The sequence below is a fragment of the Marmota flaviventris genome, chromosome 11 (assembly GCF_047511675.1).
Source record: "Marmota flaviventris isolate mMarFla1 chromosome 11, mMarFla1.hap1, whole genome shotgun sequence".
Lineage (NCBI taxonomy): Eukaryota > Metazoa > Chordata > Mammalia > Rodentia > Sciuridae > Marmota > Marmota flaviventris.
Genome location: NC_092508.1, coordinates 29,869,584 through 29,896,189, shown reverse-complemented (window position 1 = coordinate 29,896,189; position 26,606 = coordinate 29,869,584). Strand labels below are relative to the sequence as shown.

The window sequence follows — 26,606 nt, the reverse complement described above, 5'->3', positions numbered from 1 at the left end:
AAATAAATAGAATAAAAGTATTTAAAAAAAATCTCTCATTAAAAAAAAAAAGAAAAAAACAATAGTCTTTCTTATTCTCAATGCCTGTATGAATTTGCTTTCACAGCCTCTCTTCCCCCACATACACACACCCCACACAATCTGGGACAGTGGTTTCCTGTAGAATTTGGACTTTGGGTAGGAAGAAAATAGCTTCCAGTTTGTTGAGTGCTGTCTAGAAAGTTCCACTACTGACCTCCACACAGTGGCTACTTCCTGTGCTAACTGGCATGCTCTCTTCCTCTCCACCCAATTATAAAAACCTGGGTTTTCTCTTTGTTCCTCCCATGCCCAAGCAGGTGAATGGTCTGTAATACTACATGTGTTGATGTGAACAGGTAAGAAATCAGTCACTCAACAAGCACTTTTAAATACCTGTATATTCATGGCAGGGTAAGATATGAGGTCTTTACATTAAAGGAACCAACATGCTATTGAGAACCTACTGGATGGTAGTGGCTGCCCTGCAGGATCCTAGAAGGTGACAGAAAAGGCTCCAAGAGAGGTGAATCCAGGAAGTAAACAGGAAGGGACAAAGTTCCTTTCCATTCATATGGGTGGGAAACAGTTTATCACTTTTTGGTTGTTCACAGGAAGGGAACCAAGTGAAGTTCAGATACTGTGCAGTAGAAAAGTAGTTGTCCCCAGTATCTGTAAGTTTTGTGAAAAAGGTGCTTTTAAAAAAAATTAATTAAGAGGAGCTTCTGATGTTATGGGGTCCTGGACACAGAAAATGCATTAAGTAAAATTCAGAATATATGGGCTTCAGTTAGCAGTAATGTAATATGTCAATACTGATTCACTAATCATAAGAAATGTGTCATATCAATGTAAGAAGGTAGTGATAGGGAGACTGGGTGCAGGATATATGGGAACTGTCTGTGCTGTCTGCTCAGTTTTTCTATAAATCTAAAACTATCCTAAAAACTGAAGTTTATTTTATAAAGAAAAAGAAGGTGGTTTACAGCCTACAGAGTATCCCTAGCATGGAGACAGGAGGGAGTCAGTTTGAAAATGACCTTTTTTGAAAGAAGTGACTTTGTTGGTAAAACCCACATTTGTGGCTTGATTACCAGTTCCTATAGGGATGCTGAGTTTTTGCTTGCTTTCCTGTGGTTGATTTTTGGCAGGCGGCTGCAGCATTTGTGCACCGATTATAATTTTGAGATGCATTGTCAGTACCCAGGATATATAATGGTTCTTCATTTCTAATTACTTTTCTCTCCACAGGTGTCTGGAAAAGGTCCAGATGGGAATGCACACAACCTCCGCTTTGAGGGGCTGGAGAGACAGTATGCATCTTTACCCAGGTAGGTCACAGAAGGGTCTCCCATCACCAGCTCACCCACAAATGAAGCCTTTAGAGAAGTCTATATGAAATAGAAATCTGGCTTTGAAATGGAGAATATGTTATAATTTTTGCCTTACTGCTGTCTGCTGCAGCCCTATTGCCATCTTCTCAACTGTGCTAATAATTGAAACACTTGTGGGCTATTTTTTAAGGGGAGAAAATAGTATATCATTGCAATTGAACATGTCAGCAAGAATATTGGATACTGAATGGAAATCCTAAGCCATGGCTATAAAAATGGTATTGAACATCCTGCACCAAGCTTAGAGACAATAAAATAGTAAATCCTCTGTCCTAGAAGTTACCAGTAAGAAAGGGCAGGCCAACCTTAACCTTGGAGCTTCTTGTGGGTGTTAAAAAGCAGGAGAGAAATGTGAACCTGGGAAGGTGTTTTTTACTTGATTTAGTATCTGACAGTGTCCTCAAGCAATAAGCAAATGTCGCCAAAAGGCCCAGACACAATGAGGGAAAGAAACAATGACATGGGAAAAGTTTGCTTGGCCATTCTGACCTAACCTGATCCACTTATGCTGTAACTAGACACCTCTGAAAATGAGATGCAATTCTCAGAGGTTTGTACTCTTATCTATGAGATGAAGAGTAATATTAGTGCACTATCAGAGCACAGGACAAAGAGGAAACCTTTCTAAGATGACTTAGCCTCCAGCTACCATGGGAGCGAGATGAGTTGAGAGTGTGAGAATTAGTGAGTTTGAATGAGAGACAAAGAAAAGTTAATGTCAGCCATGAAGCTGAAATGTTTCAGAGTATTACCTTAGAAATGGGTGAGGGGAGGACCCAAGCACAGCTTTAAGGCCATCAAAGCTGAGCTGCTGGCTTGCTAACTTAGAGATGGGGTTACTGTTTGGGGTTATTTGTTGGCTGTAATTCTGCAGGTAAATTGATAAAAATAACATCCTTACTGTTACAACACTCTTGGCCTAGGTATGTTGATTTTTCAAAAGTGACAAAATCTCAAATCTAGCAGAAACCAGTTTTTAACACTGATTAGACAGAATACCCGAATGCAATATTTTAAATGCTTCCACACAACTGTATTTTATTTATCTCCCTGTGTTCTTCTTCTTTTTTTAATGTTGTCTCGTAGTTTTTTATCATCCATGATTTCCTGTCCCTATTTTGTATTGGCCTAGTATTTTGTTTTCATTTAAAAAATGGAAGTAGTTTCCAAAATTTGTCTTAAATATGTAAGATTTCCGGCTTTCACTGCTGAAGTGTATGGAAATTGTACTTACAGCAGATGGAAAGTGGTAGGTTCCTAGTGGGGAGGGAGGAAGTGGAGGAAAACTGGAAATGCTTTAATGCCTTCCTGGCCAGCTCATACTCTGAGTGCAGAAATGGAGATATATATATATATATATATATATATATATATATATATATATATATATATATATATATTACAAATCAAAAGCACAGAAAACACATTTAAAATTCTATAAATTTTATTCATTTATTCATTCCCCATGTATTTACTGATTATCTACTCTATTTTGGGCCCTGAAAACATAGAGACTGAGACACGATCCCATTTCTACCCTCAGGACTACACTGTTTAGTAAAGGAGTCAAGAAAATCAGCCTTTTGCCATAATGCATCAAATGCTTACAGCACTATTAATATAAAGGCCTCTGAATTTCCAACTCCTGTTTATTTTCACTAATTAGCTCTGAAATACTCAATCATGGCTGACTCCAAACAAGTCGGTTTGAAGAATAAACACTGTGGAAGGGGTTTCTGACAAAGAGAGTACATTAATGCCGACCGAGGCTCTGGAGCTATCATCACAAAGTATGAATTGACAAAATCCTGCCAGCCCTGAGAATATAACTGTGATTGAAAGGGAAGCTATCTTAGACTGAAAATAATTTTGGCGAGAAGTCCATTCACACACATACACAATGCTCGGGGTGATTAGTTGCACGTGCAAACAGATCTTTGTAACTACCTGGCAACTAGAAGCAGCCATGACTGAGAATAAACAGGGCCCAAACAAATGCATGAGAGACCCCTGGCACCAGTTTCTCGATGGGAGAGCTCAAACCCGTGTTTCCATTCTCACCATCTGAAGAGGAGATGAGAGGCAGAGCTCCCTCCCAGGCACTGAGCCCAATCCATGGGAACCATATTTCCCCAATGAGATACAAAATGCAGAGGTGAGGGGTACACTGCTGGCCTCTGAGAAGTGTGCCGATTCAGCTCTGAATGCCTGTGACAGTGACCCTGGTTTTCTTTTACCCCACCCCCACCCCTGGAGATTTTACCATCCTCTTAATTGAATCACACCAGCTCCCTGTTCCCTCCCTTTGCCCGGACAGTGAGGCAAATACAGCTCTGTAGGCACGGGGGCCCTCTTTGTCAGAGGCAGGGAGCATTAAAATATTTATGGAGTTACATTTTTAATTAAAAATAGGAATAAATTCTATCTCTAGGAAGTTGGTGGCCTTTCTTACGGGGGACTTAATATGCTACTGACTGATATGGTTCCTGTGTTGTTTGTGGAGATCTTCACAGGAGTTTTTATGAGAAACTCAATAACGCTGATTTATACGCCAAATTTGGAGGCATCCGCAGAGAGAAAGTGCCCCACAGTGCATGGAGTAGGTGAGGAGCCCCGGTCAAGGGGCTCCCCTCTAAGAGTTCATGGAACTCTGTCATCTTTAAAGCAGGCCCAAGCAGACTGCTGCCAAACTAAATGACACCACACAAAATAAAGCCAGGGTGCTGGCCAGCACAGGAGGAAGACAGTGCGTAGAGCTTGGTATCCAGAAGCTACCTAAGGCCAAAGGCTAAGCGATGTTAAGTGTTATTGTTAAGCAATGTTAAATCTTCAGCCTCCAAAGAAAAATAACTTTATTTCTTTTCTCCTGAGGGTGCTGTTTTAGAAAGCAGAGTGTGGTTTGTAATACAACCTCGTTAGCGAACCCCAGGCCTTTACCTGGGCCCCAGTTTTCTTTGGTCATAAACAGAATGAAATCAGCATCCCCTTACTCTTGCCTGACACAAATTATTACTCACCCTGGGTGAGTGGGGGAAGTGGCTGTTTCCTGGGCTGCTGTAATGTGTGAACATCCATGCATGCATTTTTGCAAACGACTTCTTTTTTCACTCAGCCTGCCAGCCCCTTTCAATTCTCTCAGGCCCCATTCTGATTTTACAGGCCTCCTCACAGTCGGCCTGTTCAGTAGTGAACTCTCTATTCTCCCATCTCAAGCCTCCACCGTTCCCACCTGGCCCATCCCTGGCCCCGCGGGAGCCCATTAGCCCCTTCTCTACAGATGGCTCAGTGCACCAGCACATGATGTTGCTCTTCCGGGTTTATAATCAAGTGTGGAGTCCTGAGGAGCGAGCAGGACACGGCTGCATCTCATCTGCAGTCCTGTGTGCGTGGGTGGTGGGAGGTGGCTGGGGAGATTCATAAAACCCCATTCATCGGTTACACTACAAAATTCACATGAGGCAGCGCCAGCTGGGCCGCTGCTGCCGGCCAGCATTCCTTTTAGTCGTGTAGTCAACTCCCCTGACTATCCTGCAGTGGCCCTTCCGACCCCTTTCTACTCCTGTTAAGTCTTATGAACATGACTAAGCTCCCAAGCCCCATCTCTAGAGATGACCTCACTTCCCTTCCTTTATGACCTTGAAGCACTCAACTTGAGTCCCTCAACTTCTTCTGCTCTCCGCCCCTCAGAATGCTGAGTCTCCACTGACACACAGTTCCCCAGAGCTTGGAGCCAGGCCAGGAGTGAAGCTCCAGCTCTGTCACTCATCACCTGTGTGGCCTTGGCCAGGGATCTAATGGCTCCAAGGCTCTGCTTTCTAATATGCAAATGAGGGTGACAATAAGGTCTCCATCTAGCACTGGTATGCGTATTAAATACAATACGGAAATATAAGCAAGTCCTCCTTAAAGAGCCTGACATATTTGAAGGACTGTTTTTGTTTTTGTTTGCTAGCTCTCTCTGATTTGCTCTATAGGGAAGCCATTTTCTTTTCTGTAATGAGGCAAACCCATATTCTCACTGGCTTCCTGGGGACCTGCTACCACAACTCTCCCTCTCCAGGCTGCATCTTTAAGTCCCTGCAGTTGCTTTCCTCCCCCTGCCTATGCATAGGTTCAGCTGCACAGCTTGCTGAGAGTCCCTTCGGCCCTATGGGGAAGGGAAGAGCCAACACCTGCATGGTGACCACTGGAGTACTAACTGCAGCTGAAGAATTAGCTGACTCTGAGGGAAAACCAGGCATGCAGATGATCAGATGATCGAGAGCAAGGAAATACAGCAAACTAATGTGATCTGAGCTGTGCTAATGGACCCATAAGGAGATAGCAGTTCTTATAACTAGGGGATCCATTATATGGGATGCTGAGCCGGGTCTAGGCTAGAAGCCAACAAGACTTGGATACAAGGCTAGGACCATACCAGGGTGGAAGTCTTAATATGATGCCATAGCTCCCAGAGCAGACAGGGTGTGAATGCAGCACCCTCTTCACTGGTGGGAGGAGCCCCAGAGAGTCACCTAGCTATTGTTGGCTTTGGACAGGGCAGCGCTGAGCATGTAGCTCCAGGGCTCACCGCTAAGCAAGGCTGGGGTGGCGGAACTGCCCCATGTGTTTGAATCTTGTTCCTCAGAGAAGAACCTTCCTGCCTCCTCCAGTGCCCTCATTTCCTGAGTAAAGTTGGCCTATGCCTGTGGGTTCCAGGACCAATCACACTGCAGCCGCCTATCCCAGGCTTCTGATCATACCCCTGTGACTTCCCCTCGATTCTGCCACCAGCTGTTTCCCTTATGTAGATTCTCCCTCAGCAGTCTCCTGTATTCCCACAGATTCAGTTCTCTCACCATGATGATGATGATTCTGAACGTACCTGGCTAACCTCCGTATCTCACTCTTGCTTGACGTAGCATGCCAAAACCCAAGTCATCTTTCTTTGGCTCTTCTTCCTTTTAACGTCTATAACATTTATTTGGTTCCTTTCCAGTACCACTCAAAATACCCTAAATTATCTTTAATTCTTATTATCATTCTTATCCCTACCTTTTCTGGTGCTGGGGATTGAACCCAGGGCCTTGTACAATCTGGGTAAGCACTCTGCCACTAAGCTACATCCTCAGTCCTAGGTTATAATTCTTCATTAACCCTTTCTACCTCCATTGGATCATAAATTCCTTGAAATAAGATACTTCATCTTGTATGCATGATTTTTTTATGCCTACTACCAGAACCAGTGATACATACAATAGATTCTTATCATGTTGATGCACAGATGAGTATAGATTTGTTTTTATACAGGTCATTTAGGGGAAAGAAACCTCCCCAAGCTATCTTGACAGTTTATTTTAAGGCACTTTTGCAAATATAAGTATTCCATGAGAATGTCTACTTTTTCCTGGAATCAATAGGAGTCCCAATTTCTAAATAGTTACCCTAGCTGAGCACTTATTTGGCCCTGTTCTAAACACTTTGCATCTACTGACTTAATGCTCACAGCAACCCTATGACTCAAGAGCGACCCTATTATTATTATTCCTCATTTCATAGACAAGGACATGGGCATAAGGAGATTGAATAAAATTGTCCAAGTTTAGTACCTAGGAAGTGGCAGAGCTGGGACTTGAACCTGGGCAGTCTGATTGTAAGTCTGTTCATAGAACCACTGCAGCTAAGGTCTAACTCAGAGGCAGAGCCACCATCAGATCTGTGATTAGCATGCTCCCTTATATTATTTGCTCGCCTGTTTATCTTTCTTATTAAACTGTAAGTGCCTTTGAGGACAGGGACTATGTCTTATTCATCTTTGTATATGACACAGAACATTACTAATATACAGGTTAAGTAATGCCTTTCAACCATCTCTGTAATGCTGTCATAAAATCAATTCTTTCCCCCTTCCCTTGGGCCCTTCATTTGAAATATGAACAGTTTAATGTGTAATTGCTAGATGAACATTAAGCAATATACTTTGCCTACCAAAAAGAGAATCCTGTTTTGTTAGAACACTCCTGAGAGTTGAAAAAGCAGCGTCTGCAAATTGGTACTTTGGTTCTTCGCGATTAAGAATAATGTCTAGCAGAAGTAAAAAGAGTACAATGAATTTTCTGGTGGTGCACTGCATGAACACTCTTGTGAACAGAAAAGACCACTTTCCCAAGACCAGTGAGGGACCTAGGTCCTGCTTGGGAAGCATGGCTTCCAGTCCTGTCACCACTCTAAGCCATATTACCAAAATTACTTGGGAGAAAAATGTATTTCTCTGCACATCTCAAGCAGCTTTCAACTTGGCTCTGTAATGAGGAGCAACATACCAGAGCTGATTTTGGATAGAAAGAGCAACTTCAGAAGGAGCAAACAGCTTATGCTTGCTTCCTAGGAACCCAAAATAAATTTGCTTTCCAAGTGTGTTCCCAGTGTTTTCATATTGGGTATGATTGTGTTCAGTTCAGGAGAACATGCCATAAGAGCATACTTCCACTTTTAACATTCCAGTTGGTTCAATTTGTTGGTTTCAGCTTTCATGCCTACATATGCTTTTGCCCATCCTTGAGAAGACTCCAGTCCCAAGGGATGGCTAACTTTAAAGCCTGCAACCTGCATTCTATTATCCCCAAAAGCATGTTGTCTGGGCAGCCTCTAAGCCTTTTCCTGTCATTTCCCTTATTGCTGGAAATGCTGTCTTTCTGAGTTCTCTTGTTCTCTTCTCCAGTTAACTTCTGCTCTGCTCGCTGCTATTGAATTATCCTCTGCCAACCTTGCATTCTCTTGAAACACTTGCTAAGCAGATGGTGGTGACATTTGAATTCTGCAGTGATTTCCAGCAATGCCACAGTCCTGAGCTTTGGCTCAAGTTATCTCTATGGTAATTCAATGAGTAATTCAGGTTAAGTAAGTTAATGAGTTCAATAAAAACTTAAGCAATCAGAACCTTAGGTGTGTGTGTGTGTGTGTGTGTGTCTGTCTGTCTGTCTGTCTGTCTGTCTGGTTGCGAATGAGTTTTTACCATTGGGGTCTGAACAAGTTAAAGTCTTCATACTGCCAAATTGAGTACTTCTTTCTTCCATAAGCCCCATTGTCAAATAAGGCACTTCATGGGAATATATGTATGGACTGCTCCCTGAAATCATGGCAGCCAGTGGAATGTTTTACCAAAATTTGAAGCCATTTTAGCTACTAGTACTACTTCCCCACAAGCCTCCAGACAGCCTGTCATGCTTCGATAGGATGCTATGCACCACGGCCAGTCTCTGACACCTTCCTCAGGGTACAACCTTAGCAGAAGGACCTCCTTCACCACAAGGAACCCCCTTCAGGGCTTGTGGTTGACACCGCTGCTCTGCTTTGCAGGAATACTAAAATGAGCTGGAGAATTCACATTGAGCAGATCCTCCACATCCAGGAATGACAGGGTTTAATGCCTTCTGAAAATCAGTGACACTCCTTCGCTCCACCATATTAAGTGTTCTCATCCCTTCTCTTCAGGTTCCTGTGTTGGAAATCTTGTCTCTAGTTTCCCTTCTAAGTAGCGTCAGCTGCCTGTTTGGCCCCCTGACACCTCCTCAGTCTTCATGCTGAGGACAAAATGATGAATTAGCAGGGATTTAATTCTCTGTGAGATAAAGATGTCTCCAGTGTCAACTCAAACTTCCTGAAAATGCAAAAGCCCTAGCATGTAATATCACTTTAAGATGCCAAACAGCTGAGATCAGGGGGTTAATGCTACTGCCATATCATTTTTATGTCACTTAGTTCCTTGGATAAAAGTCCATTTTAATCAAACTTTTCATCATTTCCTCATAGCCAATATATCCTTGATGCCAGTTAGAATATTTGATATTAATTATTCAGTTGAAGGCCTCCATTATGAGTTTAGTTAGAATATTAGTGATTTAAAACATGTTAAGACCCATTACACTACTGATGTCCCCAAAGTAGCTTTAACTAAATCTTGATGGGCCATATATATTAAATTCCATAGATTTTTTTTTACTTTTTTCTCATTTTCCATAGAAAATTCTAAACTAGTGCATATTTGCTGGCTAAGTACTCTATTTAGAGGAAGAATATGTGCCTGCTATTTCAAGAGTGCCAAATTTGACATTACCTTGGACTTGAAATATGTTAAGCTTGGTAAGCTGAGTTCCATGTTTTCCTTCCTGCATACACTTACATGAGGTTTAGAATTTACTTCCCACTTCCCCAGCCAAAAGAAAAGAAGGGATTTGTGTGTGTGTGTGTGTGTGTGTGTGTGTCTGTGTTTGTGTGTCTGTGTTTGTGTGTCTGTGTGCGTGCGCCTAGGCATCTGCTTAATATAGAGTGTTGCTAATTTCTCGTATTCTTTGGTAATTCTTGATGTTTTCTTATTTTATTACCATCCTAACCATCTGCCTCCAGAAGCTCATTGCCCTGGAATTATAGTGGTGATTTTCTTAACAATACTACACTGTTTTGCACAATTCATACTCTCATTCTGCACCCACCTCCCCCTGTCTTTTATCTCTCTCCAGCCATGTGCTACTGTCCCTTGGCCCACGTTCCAGGGTTTGCTATATGCAGGCATCCTGTATCAACCTACAGCAAGTTTTTCATCCACCAGAATATCTGATTTGTATATTTGTGAGGCCTATGCTTTATGATTATTTTAAATGGCATACATCACTAACATATGTAAGCATCTTGGATTAAAAAAAAAAGTTGGTGTCTCACCACATAGACAAATATATATTATTCAATGGGAGTATTTAGCAGTAAAATCACTGTTTATTTTCTCTTTTTTTAATACCAAGATCTGCATGAAATTGTTTCAAAGTGTCATAATTTTTCCTAGTCAATGATACTTAAAAATAAAATCAAACTATGGACAATGGAGGCAAAGGGGGAGGAGTCATAAGCTGTGTTGAGTATTAGCTTGTCCCCTTTTATCCTCCCAATCGACTGGGTAGTAGTCTTCACAATGATCTTTAACTAAAAAAAAAAAGAATTCATCCTCCAAGTGGCAGAATCCAGACCAAAATTCAAACCCAGATCTTTCTGGTTTCCAAGGCCTTTTTTATTTTACTTTGCCACACCACTAATGTTGACATTAGAATAATCCCCTTTTTTTCTTGAAATCATATGTTTATAGGACAAAAGATATTTCAGATCATATTAAAAATACTTTCATGGCTGTGTATGTAGCTCAGTGTAGAGCACTTGCCTAGCATTCACAAAGCCCTGGGTTCCATCCCCAGCACTACCACCCACCCAGAATACATTCATATTCACTTTTCTTTTAGGGTTCAAAAAAGGGGGGAAATGTTAAAATCTACAGGTTTTAAAATAAAAAAAGTAATCAAATGCAAGAAATAATTTGGAATTTATGTAGATTTTTAAAAAATGCTTTTGGCTGGGAGCGATAATGCATACTTATAATCCCAGAGGCTCAGGTGACTGAGGCAAGAGGATGGCAAGTTCAGAGCCAGCCTCAGCAACTTAGTGAGGCCGTAAGCTACTTAGCAAGACCTTGTCTTTAAATAAAAAGATAGAAAGGGCTGGGGATGTGGTTCAGTGGTTAAGCACCCCTGGGTTCAATCCCTAATACCTCCCCCAAATACTTTTGAACCTCATAGTCTTTATTCTTATATCACTATGATAAGTTTTTCCTAAGTTAAAATAACATGGCCCCATTTTCCTAATTATTCTGTTCCTATGGGAGCAGACACAAGGCTGTGCATGGTTCTGGCTGTGTGGGGCACAAGTGCCTGTACTCATATTACTGGACCAGACTGCCAGCCCCCAGACCCCAGTCCCCTGCCTTCAGATTTCACTCTGCAGCCCTCTCCTAACAGAAGCACTTGGAAAGTGGGAAAAGGAACCATAAAGGAACTCAATTATTGAGTTTTGTTATGCTCTAAGAGCTCTATAGGTTCTTTAAATATGTCACCTCATGTAACAGTTCTGAAATTATTATCACTGTTTTGGATGAAGAAACTGAGGCTCAGAGATGCAAAATAGCATGGTTAAGATTGTACACAGAATCAGCGGCAGGCTTTAGATCTAGTCCAGTTTCTTCTACCTCTGGAACCTCTGTGCCCTCCACTACATCAGGCTGTCTACAACTGGGCTGGCTGTGAACAGGCAGAAGAGAAGCAGCCCATGACAGTCCTGTGGTGAGGCAGCCCTCACTGTGCTGGTCCCACCCTGACACACTGAGTGTACATACACCCAGGGATGTTAAATGAACAGTCCCCTGGTAGGCGTTCAAAACTTCTAAGAACAGCAACCATGAACCCAGAGCTCCCCTTAGCATATTTAAACTCCCACTGTCTTCCAGCTGAAATATCCTTAAAACAGTGCACTTTTTTTTTAAAAGACTGCCTCTGTGTTACGCTAGAGGGTTAGAAAAAATTACCAGTTTTCCACTTCAGCAGTTTTCATAGCCAGGAAAGTATGGTTGGTCCTTTCATGGTATAGTGCTGACAGATCCTCGGGGGATGTGGCTGAGATGCAAATGCCAGATAACTGTGGAAGGACTGCTTCAGCTGACTCTGCAGCTCTGAGTCCAGAGAAGAGAGGTTTGGCAGTTGATCACCATGATGGTGCCACACGAGCCCATCTGTGCCCTGGATCTCATGTGACACAGGCCCCACGACCTCCGTCACTGTGCCAGAAACACCTTGGTCCAGCTCCATTATTTCCAGCAAAGGCAAACATTTGTGGTACAAATGTGAGAAGGGTTGGTACAAAAAGAGCAGCTTCCAGAATGTGTTCCCACTTATATTCCAAGACTTCAATTAAGCCTAGATAGAAGTGGTTGGGGCTTGTCCCAACCAAGGGCTGCCCCACTCAACAATCAGCAGAACTGACCCTTATGGTTGAACATGGAATGACATGTTAAATAGGTGGGAACCTGGCAATTCTCGTTGGCCATTCTCCACCAACAATATGCTGTGAGGCATCATTAGTCCCCTTCAAATTTGGCCATTGCTTGGAAGTGCAGACAGGGTGGTGACTGCTAGATAAGGTTTCTGCCCACTAATTGCTTACATGTAGCAGAAGCAAATGCAGACTCATTTCCAGAAATGATAGTGTCTGACAGCCTGGTTTTCACAAGGTACTGGAAAGAATTGTAATTGTTGTAGCAGGAGTTTAAGATGGAAAATAAGCATGTTGAGCTATTTTGAGAAGGAATTTGCTACAGTGAAGTTATTTTCCTGGAAACAGTTGTATAAAATCAGGATGGAGTTTGTATCAGGCTTCTTGGTCACTTTCCATTAATGTGTTGGTGCCTTTGACAATTTACACTAAATGGTCTGAATGTGAAACACCCTTTTATGGTTTTTTCCAACATCAAAATCAGGTCTACATATATAAGACAGAACTTCTAGCCAATGTGTTATATGAGTAATTTCCGGATGTGTTGCCTGTACTGTGGCCAAGATAATGTGATGACTGCCGGCTGTAGGCTGGTTATAGACAAGTCACTTACATTACCACTATGTCCACAGTTGGAACTTCTCAGCTTGTCCCTCTTCTGGTCACTTCTTTCATATCTAATTAAAAAAAAAAAAGGTCAGCTGGAGCTATCTTTGCAACTTTATTAGAACTAAGAAAGTCCTTTACCCTTTCTTATTCTGCCACTTGACAACTATTTACTGACCACCTACTAGATTTAAAAATACCACAGGGCCCGGAAGATTCCACACTAAGCCCACAAGGACACTGTACCTGTCCTGTGGAGGTTATAATCTCATGCAGAAGATAGTAATTACACAATCCCAAATAAAACATAAAACTGCAACTCTGCCAATTACAAAACAAGGAAAGGTACATGAGTCAAGAAAATGTAATGAGAAGTTGGACCAAATCAAGGGAGGCAGTGTTGTTTTAATGGAGATTAAAGAGAAGAAATAAGAAATATCCCAGGCAGAGAGAACAGCCGTACAGAGGCCCTTGTGGGAGGAGAGAGTTTGGTAATGGACACTGAAGGAGGGCTGCATGGCTGAGATAGAGACCACAAGAGTTAGCAGGAAAGGAAGGTAGACGTCAGACCAGGGGCAGGCAAGTTAAGGGTGTATTTATTCAAAGGTGATTTAGAAACCTTTGATGGATTGTAAACCTGAGGATGACATAGATTTGTGTTTTAAAATCTTCTTCCAGCTGCAGGATAGAGACCAGTTCAGAGGGAGGCTGGAGTGGATGCAGACCAGTTCAAAGGTATTTGCTATCGTCAGGGGAGAGATGATGGTAGTGTCTACCAGGGCTGTGGGGACAATAGCCAAACCGGAGCAAGGTGGTGAAGAGAACTGACAGGCCTCCGTGATGGATGCCTCTGTGGTGTAAGGGAAAAGCAAAACTAGGTGTCCAGAATGATCCATATACAGCAGTGTGGGAGGTGGCCCCTTCCCTGACAGGGACACTGCTTGGGGAGAGCACAAGGTTTGGGGGGATGATCATGAGTGCAGGCGGTGACATGTTCCATCTGAAGGGCCTTTTGTCTCCAGATGTGCTATAGGATGGCTCCATGTGGACAGGAATTAGACAGGCTGAAGTAGGATGCTAGACAAATGCGTATTTGTGAAAACTGAACAAAAGTCCCCAGGGCATATCATGGAGGGATGATGTAATAAGCCACAGAATCTCATACTCAGTAGAAAAAGAGGGAGGTGCACAGTGCCAATCACAAAGGCCTGGGCGGGTACCAGTCTGTGGTTATGACACGTCGCCTCTGCTCATGTTCACTGCAGAGCCTTATCTATCACTGTCTGTGTAATTTCATTCTGGAAATGATATTTTTCTCAAGTAGGAAGAATTGATGGCTTAATGTCATCTGGCATTCTGTGACTAAGCATAGCCCCGACCTCATAAAGTATAAGCATGAGGGTAAGAAGAAATCATAGGAATGATTTGGGTCTGTGCTTATGAGACCAAAAATCCTCATTCTTCAGAAATACACATTGAAATATTTAAGGGCAAAGAGGCACTAGTGTCCAATTTATTCCCAATTGGTTCAGAAAATGCTAGTATGTATATTTAGTAATATGTGCATGCATGTACATGTATGTATATACAGGGAGAAAGATGGAAGGTGGAAGAGAAGGAAACGGAACAGGATGGAAAAAAAGAGAATGAATGATACAGTAAAGAAGGCAAGATGTAAGAAATAGGTGATTTTGGATAAAGGACACAGGGAGTTCCTTCTACTCTCATTGCTTGAGCAACAAAGATAGCAAAGACTACTGGAAGTTCTAAAAATTTTATAGGAAAAAATTCAAAATTTAATCAAAACATAAAGGTCTCATTCTGATGTCGTAAGCTGGCTTTTCCCCCAGACGCAAACTCTGAGGCAAGGATTTGAGTGGAAGGAAAGACCCAGTGCAGAGAGCAGCAAAGAGCAGGTGACTGCTGCAGGCAAGCCGGGGCTGTTGGTTCTGCTTGGGCCTTCTGAGACAGTGGGGAATGCACCTTGTCCCACCTGCAGTACGGGAATATTGAGGCATCCATCTTTTTGAGTCCCGTTTGACACTGACTAAGGTTGCTTCTAAGGAGCCAACTCCCCAACACTTCTGCCCATTCAGTGCACTGATGACAGAAAGCCTCAAACCAAAGAACAGGTGGACTTGGAGCAAAGAGTACAGTGGACACTGAGCGCCAAGAGGGTGAGGATGGGGAACAGCAGTGCCACCACAACTAGTAAGTGTGAAGTCCCAGGGTCAAGGTGGATCAGTCCTGAATGCCTTTTATGAGAGAAAAATATATAATGATTAAGTAGCCCCAGACAATCCTGATGCCTTCATTTTATTTCTGAAGTAGGGTCTCTGGGAATTGGTCACGTCTTACATGGAAAGCAATGAATACCAATAGCACCAACAGAGCAGCCTGAGAGGGCAACCCTGGAAGAATGCATTTTTAGTTTCTCTTTGTTTGATGAATAAAGAATTTATTTTTAAAAAAATGATGTAAGGTCTTTGATAATATCATTTTCTGTTAAGCCCATGCTCAGAACATCATTGAAACACAGCAGCACCCCTGGGGATTATGGAAAGCCTTAGGAAAATGGAAATTTGGTGCTAAGGTGCTTACCTCAAGTTCACCCATTAATGAATGATGGGGATTTGGGTGTCTGCGGTGACTGTATGATCGTGGCTGTAAATGCACACAAGGTAAAGTTTTGTGTGGATTTCACATGCCACCTTTGCTCTGACTAATGGTAGGAATTTGGCCAAATACAGAAGGTAGTCTTATGGCTTGGTCATATAGTTCCTGCGGTCTCCATGGTCTTACCTTAGCATTAGGTACCCATGTTGAATCCATGAGGCCTATAAAATTGGATCAATCACACTCAGTTCCATTAAGATGCTTAGTCTCATCCTCTTAGAACAGAAAGTATTATGTCATGAGTCAAACAGGCTACAGGATAAATTCTTCATGTGTAATTATCAGGTCAAAGAATGTGAATATTTTTAAAGTTCCTAATATATATTTCCAGATTGACCTCCAAAAATGTTGCACCAATTTATACCCCACCTGCTCTGATTATAAATCATTTGTAAAACCTATGTCAATTTAATAGGTTAAAAAGTAGCAATTATGATCACAAACTGTTTCATTTGTGATTTCTTTATTATTAGTAAGGTTGAATGTTTTTGATATATTTATTAGACTTTGTTTTTTAAGTCAGTTGTGATTTATCTGTTTGTATATCATTTCTGTTTATCTTTTCTTCTTGATTTTTAGAGCTCTTCATATGTTAAGGACAAAAACATTTTGTCATATCTTAAACTATCTTATTTTAACATTAAATTATATTTATGGTAAATAGAAACTTATAAATTTTATATGTTAGATCTTCAATCTTTTTACTTTTGATTTATTCATGTGCTTTTATTTACAAAAGGTCATCTCTCATTATGAGATATTTATCTATAATTCTCTTCTAGCATTCTTATGATTTTGTTTATTTTGGTACTTCTACAGCAGGAATGCTTTGAACACATGTCATCCTGAGCACTAATGCACTTTCATAGTGTAGTTTCAAGCAGTATCGACTATAATATTGCTAAAGTCATAAAGGATACACAACGATAATGATTGACATCCATACTAAACGATTCTAACAAACATTGTAGAAGATTTCTATGCAGTTTATCAAGACACATCAAACAGAATCAATTTACATCTTACTTTCACTGCAGTTATGCCCTCTGCCAGGATACTGAGTATCAGGAAGCATCCCAGCCTGGACCCCTGGCAGGTGGTATTGCACCGAGTCTCCAATGTCCTGGGACTCATCAAGATCCACCCAAATGGGCTTCTTTCTTATGGTGACACTTTCTCTTGTGAAATATATGCTCTTCTCCTTGACCCACTGCCAGCTGATGTGACCCTCTGCAGCATGAGCAAATTCTGCCTGTTAGGCTAAAAAGCATGCCCTGCATCTCAACATGTGTCCCTCAGAACTGGTTGGTGAGGACTCTACATGTGCTCCTCAAAGACAGAGAACTTTACATCACTGGGAGTTGCTCTTCAAATTTCTATGAAAAGGAGATGCAGTTTTGCTGGAAGAAGTTGTGTCTTGAGATACTATAGGTGTTAGTTTGGCTAAACCCAAAGGAACTCTGAGAGGAGGGATTCTTAATCTGGAGTCCATCCATGTCAAAATTGTCTATCAATTGGTCTCAGAGGATCCTCAAACTCTCCAAAATTACATGCCAAACTTTTCTTTTACAATTTTTTTTTTTTAGTTGTAGGTGGACACAATACTTTATTTCTTTTTTACGTGGTGCTGAGGATGGAACCCAGAGCCTCATGTGTGCTAGACAAGCGCCCTACCACTGAGCCACAACCCAGCCCCACATGCCAAACTTTTTTATGAATAACACTTTGTACATATTCCTTGGAGAAACAATGAGCAAGAAGGTTTCATGACCCAAAAAGTTGAAGACTTATTCAATTAGTACAATTTACTGTAAACCCTTCTTAAAGGGGTCATTTAAAAAAAAAAAAAAAACTTCATATTCTGATTCCAGTGTGGCTAGCTAGCATCCTTTTACAACAGAATAATAATGCCTTCACAGAGATTATTTCATATGTAAAGATTTATGAGAGGGAACTAGCCAAACAGTAGCTTACCATGTTGGAGGGTATCTTTAATATCAAAGAGAACATAATAGTTTTTGCAAGAAACCTTACTATGATCTTTCAGCCCTACGCAGCATAGTGGACATATGGACTTCTATTCTGGACAGCTTTTTGGCCGGCTTTGAAAGAGAACCAAACCTTCCCAGCATATAAGTCCCAGAAAACAGGTTGTAGGGCATCGAGCTCTTGATCATGTGCCCCATCTCTCCCCACTGAAACACCAGCCAGCAATGTGAAATGCAGGAACCTGCCTAAGTTTCAGAGGCCAGATTTGTGTGTTCACCAGTGCTACCTCAAGTAGGATTTACACATTCTGCCCTCTTCCCAGCTCTTGAAAAATAACATCCTGTTCCCATCCCCAGAAAGAGGGAGAGGAAGCACTCATGAGCGTGAGCAGGCAGCCAACACCATGGGAACAAAAAGTACGATGTGGACTCCCCTGTAAATTTCAACAGCATAATACCACAGGAAATCCAAAGAAAGTAAAATATTAATATTAAACCATAGCCACCCTGCCAGATATTATTTAGATAAATAATCCATTTAAGGTTTGTAGGATATTGTAATATGTCTGTATATACCTATATTGTATATAGTCATTCATATACAATATGAACACTACTGTTCATATCCAATTGTCCACTGGGAATAGTTTATATTTGAAAGGAATAGAGACATGAGCGGCAAATGTATTTTATTCACTCTTCTTCTTAAAAGCCAAATGTCCTCAAATAAAATACTGATGAATGGCTAAATATTTAAGGGCTGCTATATCTCATAATATGGATTTGTGGCCTCATCTGGCTCCTCCCTTTCTTTGACCTTTTTGCCTAATGGCGGGATATTAATAAGAGAAAGACGGTTACATAAAACATCCTTTGAATCTGAATGTCTTCATATATCAGTACATTTCAGGTGGCTAAAGATGGAATGAGCCAACCTGAAAGCAACAAGCTGCTCACTGTCCCTGACAAATTAGGCTGAAAGGCATTCTTACTTAAGAAGTCAGGAAGGCCGAGGGTCAAGCCACCAGGCCCTGGAGTGCAGCTGCTGGACCACCTTTGGCAGTCTCCAAGGGAGCAACCAAAGAAAATCCAGCACAGAAAATACCTCAAAAAATCAACAGGGAGAGTAAAACAAAAAATAACCAGATGTCCCAGAAGACTCCGCTGGTATTATGAAGGAGGCTAGAGCAGGAGTAACAGGGTTTGGATTTTATCAACCTTACTAATAAAAGTCACTTGGCTCTCCATTGAGAAGAGCAGTTGGTACAAGATGGAAAGGTTTTAAAGACCATTAATTTCTTGAAATGAAACAGCTGGCCTTATTGGCTATTAAATAATGAGCCAGATTCTCCCCAGTGCCTAAGTCACTCTCTGGTAGTAAATTAGGCATTTAGGGAGGCACATTAACTCTTTAAGAAGATTAGAGTTCGATTTAGAGCACTTGATGCATGGGGGAAAGTTAGAGGGAATCTGGCTGAAGCTGAGCACAGGCAGGATGAAGAGGGGATGGACTCTGATGGGAGCAGGTGACACCTGTGACTTTTGTGAACTGGGCAGCTTGGTGAGCACAGTCGTTGAGCAGTGTTCAATATACTCTTCTCAAGTTGACTGAGCCCATGAAGGCAGAGGGAGTTGGCTCTTTATTTATCGATTCGTTCATTCCATAAACTTTTAAATTAAAAAAATACTATGTAGCTGAAACTGAGCTAGGCATGGAGAAGTTGTTCCTCAGTAAAACGGAGTCCTTGTCACCAAGGCTTTACCACCTGACTGCTTGCAACGCGGAGAAGGAGTGAAAGAGAGACAAGTAAATAATAATCATAATTGGATAGAACAAGGGCTAAATTGTATACACTGGATTTGACTTTTAGCACTTTGTACAACATTCTACCCATTGAAGAGGGTGGTTTGACCACATTTGCATTGTAGAAATAGCTCCTTAATAATTTCATGGAGAATAAATTGGAGGGACAAGACTGGGAACAGGAAGGGCAATGTGAAGTTGTTGATATGATCATTATGAAAGATGCCTAGGAGCTGGAATGAGGCTAAATAGGGAATGCCTGGAGGGGGAGAGAGGACTCTGCCTTGGGGAGGTGAACTGACCTGTTTTAAGGGCTGATTAGACGTGTACATTAAGGGAAAGAATGGGGTCTAAGGTAACTCTGGAGTCCCAGGCTTGGGCAACTGGGTGGAGGGAGGATCCATTCTCCTGATGGAAAGGTAAGGTGGAGACAGCTCTGGGCCCGAGAAGCATGAGGAGATGGCACACAGAGAACTAGAAGTCCTCCATGTGTAGTGCCTAATGAGATTTGAAAACTACATTCTAGAAGGAAACTGAGATTCATAAAACTGCATGGTTCCTATAATTTAAACGAAAACCAGGAACCATATTTTGCTTTGCTTTTTCTGCCAGAGGAAGGGATTGTGGAGATGCAGATGTCTCCAAATGGAGGCTCCATCAATGCTCACCATTAAGAATATCCAAGTGATGAGAAAGTAACAAATAGAAAATGATCATCTCTAGAAAAGCCAACTTCTTTTTTCCTGGGAATATTAATAGTTAATAAACCATGGACCTAAATATCAGGAAATTTATACTCTGTGAGAGAAGCAGAAAATTGCACAGGTTGCAGACTAGACAAATTAACAGTTCTTTCTCTGTCAGCACTTAAAATCTATACTGCCGTTTCTCTCTATGGTATGAGGTGAAACGTGCCAACAAATTGGCTTAGATGATATATCTGAAAATGTGGAAGAAATTATATATTGGAAGAAAAAGGAGAAATTCTTATATATTAAGAAGTGTTGACAACTTCACCGCAGCATAGCAAAAAATGTCCTTAAAGATAAAACACTTATTTCAAATTTTCAGAAACCACGTTACGGCATTCTATACTCTATACAGAAAAAGTTGTTTTTAGAAAGAAAATTGACATCAAAGTGGCCTAAACCAATAACCTTTGTGGCTGCTTCATGGTGAGAACCTCATTCTTTAGGAATGTGAAAAGCATGAAATTAAAAGGGTGGAGAGTTTGTGGATTGCCCCAAGAGAACTGAGCAAGGACAGACAACAGACAGGACTAAACATGTCACTCACTGTTTTTTCCCCCACAAGCCAATATGTCATCCTGGTGCCAACTGCATCATGGCCCCAGGAAGAGCTTTCCAGGTAGATGGTCATGAGCTGCCCCAGCTGTGCTCCATGTAAGTGTAGTTATCCACAGCCCCTCCCCCCCACACATCCCACAGCTGGCTGTGTCTCTACCACCACGATCTGCAGGGAACAATGCTCCTCTGGAGTAATTCCAAAAAGATCTACACCAACAGTGCTTGTTTGTGCCATTGGTCCTCAGAGAGACCCAGGGGTGTTTCTCACAGTAAATGGCCCCGTTTTCTAGCACATGCCAGAATCAATACAGACTCATTGACGAAGGGCTCTTACTAGGGGCAGCTTGGCATCATTTTAACATGCTGCCTGGAAAATTAACAGCAGACCAAGCCTTTCCTTTCACAGTTATAGGTTAAGAGTTTTGAAATGGGGATTCCTGGGTTTAAATGTACATGATGACATTCTTTTCTGTATTGCTAAGGAGGGGGCTGGAAAGTAAGAAGGCACCTCCAGGAGCTTCCACGAGGACAGATGCCACCGAGAAGTGACAAAAGAGATGCCAGACCAAAGGCAGCGTTTACAGACTTAAAAATAGAACCTGTGGCTTCATGTGTCCTGCAAAGAAAGTTTCATCGTGTCCTTTGTCAGTGACCCATCTCACAAGCTCCCTTGGTGGTGGAGAAGAGAAAGCCACCTCCTCTTTGACTCTTTGTTGGCACTAGCAGAGCAAGGCATGAAGCACGTCAGGACACCTTTTTAAAAATGCTATTTTTAAAGAACAGTTTTAGGTTCACAAAAAAATTGAGAGGAAGGCAGAGAGATTACTCATAAACCCCCAAACTCACACACACAGAGGCCGCCCTGTTGTACACATCCCTTACCAAAGTTGGTGCCACTGTTAGAATTGGTGGACCGACATTGACACATCATAATCGCTCATAATAACTCAGTCAATGTTAGGGTTTTCTCTTGGTGGTGTGCATTCTGTGGGTTTGGTCAAATATATAATGATGGGTATCCTCTGTTATGTTATCATAAAGAATGGTGTCAATGCCCTAACAATCTTCTGTGCTCAGCCAATTCATTCCCCGCTACACCCAACCCCTGACAACTGCTGACCTTTTAACTGTCTTCATGATCTAACTTTTATGGTGTCATATAGTTGGAACATAGTATGTAGCCTTCTCAGATTGACTTCTTTAATTTATCAATATGCATCAATTTTTTTCTCTTTGCTTTGTCAAGGCTCGATAGTCCACTTCTTCCTAAGCTTGATCATATTTCATCGTCTGGACGTATTAATCTATTTATCCACTCACCTACTAAGATCATCTTGTTTTGGGGGTGGTTACAAGTTTGGGCAATAATGAATAAAGCTGCTTTAAACATATGTGTGCAGGTTTTGTGGGAGCATAAATTTTCAACCAAGGAATGTGATTGCCGGATCATTTCATAATAGTATGTTTAGTTTTATAAGAAACCACCATTCTTCCACAGTGGTTCTATGGTTTTGTCTTCCCACTGTAGTGAATAAGAATGCTTGTTGATCCACATCTTCACCACCATTTGGCATTGTCAGTATTCTGTATTTGCCATTCTAATAGGCATGTAGTGTATCTCATTGTTGTTTTAGTTTGTATTTCCTTGATGACACATGATGTGGAGCATCTTTTGTGTTTACCTGACATCTGTATATCTTCTTTGCTGAAATATCTGTTAATGTCTTTGTCCTGTTTTTTTAATTAGGATTTTTTTTTCTTATTGTTGAGTTTTAAGAGTTGTTTATTTTGGATAATGATTCTTAACAGATGTGTCTTTCTCCTTGTCTATGGCTTCACTTTTTTTTTTTTTTTTTTTGATAGAGCAAAAGTTTTCCATTTTAACAAAGTTCAGCTTATTAATTCTTTCTTTCATGGTTGTGACTTTGGTGTATTTAAAAAGTTACCACCATATCCAAGATCATTTGTTTTCTCCTGTTTTATCTTCTAGAAGTTTTATGGTTTTTCATTTTATATTTGGGTCCCTGATTCATATTAAGTTAATTTTTGTAAATAGTACAAGGTCTGGGTTTACTCTTTTTTTTCCCCCTTTCATACGAGGGGTGCTTAACCACTGAGCCTCTTTCCCAGCCCTTTTTATTTTTTTATTTTAAGACAGGGTCTCACTAAGTTGCTAGGACCTTGTTAAGTTGCTGAGGCTGGCTTTAAATTTGTGATCCTTATAGGCCTCTGCCACCAGGCCCGCCTATTATATATATATATATATATATATATATATATATATATATATATATATATATATATATATATAAAATATATATATTGGCATATGGATGTCCTGTTGTTTCAGCCTGATTTGTTTGTTAAGACGACTGCTTTTTCTTTTTTGTGTGACCTTTAACTAGTTAGCTATTTTTATGTAAGCCTGTTTCTGGGGCTTCTATTCTATTCCATTGAGCTATCCCGTGAGCTCTCTTGCCAGTGCTACCCTGTCTCGATTACCATAGATTTATAGTAAATCTTGAAGTTGAGTAATGTCAGTTCTTTAAGTTTGTTCTTCTCCTTCAATATTCTATTGGCTATTCTGTCTTTGCCTTACATATAAACTTCAAAATCAGTTTATTGATATCCACAAAATAGCTTTCAGGGATTTGAACTGGGATTACATTGAATCTATTAATCAATTTGAGAAGAACTGACACCTTGATAATATAGAGTCTTCCAATCCATGAACATGGAATATCTCTCTATTTAGTTCTTCTTTAATTTTTTGGATCATAATTTTGTCACTTTCCTTATTGATCTTATGCTTATTTTCTGGACTTAGACCTAAGAATTTCATTTTGGGGGATGCAAATGTAAATGCTATTGTGTTTTTTATTTAATTCCACTTGTTAATAGCTGGTATTTAAAAAGTGGTTGACTTTTTGTATATTAACCTCATCTCCTGCAATCTTGCTATAATCACTTATTAGTTCCAACAGTTTTAAGAGTTTTGTTTTCAGTTCTTTCAGATTTTCTATATAGATGATCATGTCACCTGAGACAAAGACAGTTCTATTTTTTTTCTTTCCAATCTGTGTATCTTTTATTTCCTTTTCTTGTCTTACTATATAAGTTAGGACTTGAATATATTTCTGAGCATCTTGATTACTGCTTTAAAAACCAAACAAGCAGACACAATATCCATCAGGGCCAAGAAAAGCAAATGTTTGATGGAAATAGTTTTCTTATTTTTATCCTTGAAATGTGGTGGAGAAATGGAAAAATATTGTGAATAGGTACTAACTCAGAGGATTTGGTCACAATGGGTGACAGATAAATTATAAAGAAAAAAGTAAATACACATGGAGTTTAGTATTCAAATCCCATCTGGGTCAATTTTTCAAATAAAATAGAATAAGAGAGCCAAAAATGGTGGTGCATGCCTGTAATCCCCGTGGCTTGGGAGGCTGAGGCAGGAGATTGCAAGTTCAAAGCCAACCTTAGCAATTTAGCAGGGCCTTAAGCAACTTAGCAAGATCCTGTCTCAAAATAGAATATTTAAAAAGGGCTTTGGGTATGGGTCAGTGATTAAGCTTACTTGGTACCAAAAAATAATAATAATAATTTTAAAAAATAGTATTAGAGAGAACAAAGAACAAAAGTAGAATAAGTAGACAACAAATTTTAAATTTCACAGGATCACTTAGAGATAAATAATGTTTGCAAAGTTTTTTTCTCTTTCACCAAGATGAAAAGCACTACTGAAAAAAGTTCTTTTAATAGACTCTTTACTGTATTCAGTGTCCCCAAGAGTGTCCCAGGTTCCCTGTTCTTGGGAGACACTTCAGTGCAGTTAATTTTTCAAGCTACTTAGGCAACTTCCTACCTTGTGGATTGGTTCAGAATGATTGCTTTCCAAAGAAATATGCTTTTTTGGTTTTTAGTTTTTGGTGTTTTTTTTTTTTTTAATCTTGTGGACTCTTCCATAACACTTATTTCTGGAACATTGATAAGAATAATGTTAATAGAAAGCAGCCTGGCTGTAGGCAGGTATCTAACCCTTATGTTTTGATGGAGTGAATGCAGAACCCACCTCACTGGATTGTTCCCTGCATTAATGTCCATCCACTCTTTAGGAACCTTTAGACAGTCTCTTACCAGGGACATTTGTAAAGACTGCTGCATTGGCCACTGAGCAGCTGCTATTCCACTGATGAGCACAACAGCTGGCCCAGGAATTGGTTTCCCATAGACTCTGCTTCTTTCCCTATTCCCTTACCTTGACTGATATTTTCAGTGCCTTAGATCAGGTAAACTTCTATATGTTGATTGACTGTAGATAAATGCCAAATAACAATGTAGTAGCTAGAATTTTATTAATATCGTGTCATTTAAAGCAAGAGTTTTAGATCCTTTGTCAATTCTATTATGATGTGCATTCAAAGAACAAGATTAAAAAAAGAAGAAGAAGAAGGGCCCTCTCTTGCATGCACTTGTGACATTTAATAAGTTGGGTAAAGCACATCCATAACCCTTACAATCATTTCAGCACCTGTACAGGAAGCTGCAGTGAAATTATTGGCACAGTACATAAGAGGACGTCTACTATAAAATAATATATCCTTATAAGTTAGACCAATTAATATAGGACAAAATCCTAAGAATGGATGATAAGAGTAGAATCATAAGAAAACTAATATCCACATGATGGTGTCAAAATGGAGAGGCCCCAATGTTCAGGTAGTATAACAAATACTTAAATCCATAAAATGTAAAAAGTATTCCCATAAAAAAAATCAGATAACCATAAAGAAAAAGTATTTCTCTCTTCCTAGAATTCTGATTTTTTATTTTTGTGGGCCCTGAAATCTCTTTTCAAAACAGAAATGAATAAATGTGAATTGTTCAGAAACTACATTTTGGAAACAAAAATGAGGGTAGGAGGCTTGTCCAAGTTAAGGAATTAATAGAAAAATTTGAGTGACCCATATAAGGGAGGAAAAAAAGTCACTGTGACTTCATCACTGTTTCCTGGCCTCTTGTCCTTATCTTCAGAGATGAGGTCTCCAGAGAGGTACCGTTCCACTATGGGCTTAGAGTTCTAGTAGACAAACTGAAGGGCAGAGTCTCCACAGGGGTGGCTTTGTGCCCAAAGGGAAGGCAGCTGTGGTTATGCACCAGCACACACCAGAGGCCACCAAGCTACTGGGACTGTGCATGAATGGATGACAGTTTTAATTTCACTCCCCAGCAGAGGTGGTATTCAGCCAGCACTACTTCAAACCCATCTTGCAAATCACATTTTGTGGCTGAAAATTGGTTTATTGCACCGTCCCGTTTTAGAGGCCAAACTTCTCTGGTTTACAGTGGTGCCTTTGCTGACTGACGTGGGACGGCTAAAGAATGATGCTCCTTCCTCTAATTGAAATGACAGCATATTCTTTCACAGATTAATTTTAAATTACCCATGTTTCTATCCTTTAATCAAGATGATAAAAACAGCACAGATAATTTTCTGCGCTATTCTTTTAATTTTTTTTTGTTCAGACTAGTAATAGCAGATAGGCTCTTGACATTTATTGCCCCACAGAGTGGTTTTATTCCAAGCGCAGGAGCTTTGGACTGTTTATCATTTTATCCTTAATTATTTTTAAAGTTGATTTTGGCTCACGTTAAAGTAAGTGAGAACTAAGGTTTAAATCATAGATTTCACTGAGATTCCTTCTGTGAACTTAAAGATGATACTTTCATAAAGAGATTTGTCCTCTGGATTATATCTCATGCTGAAATAAGGGCCTTCTTCCTGGAAGAAATATTTCTTCAAAATGAATACTCGCAAGAAGTATTCATCTGTGAACTTTTACCAATTAGAAATGGCTCCACACTTAAGACGCTTTAATAATGTCTGTTAAGCAGCATTTTAGCTCATTTTTATAACACATTCAGGTTTGGTGATTTATATTAAACATTAAACGTAATAAAT

At 40.4% G+C, this 26,606-nt stretch overlaps 1 protein-coding gene across 1 annotated transcript in view; it reads left to right on the top strand.

Moving 5' to 3' along the window:
* The window catches only part of Pard3b (par-3 family cell polarity regulator beta), a 1,014,040-nt gene that overhangs the window by 957,817 nt on the left and 29,617 nt on the right, over window positions 1-26,606 (top strand). Inside the window, exon 22 of the mRNA XM_027941877.2 lies at window positions 1,270-1,349. Within this exon, the coding sequence (XP_027797678.2) occupies window positions 1,270-1,349 (80 nt within the window). The remainder of the gene's footprint in view (window positions 1-1,269; window positions 1,350-26,606) is intronic.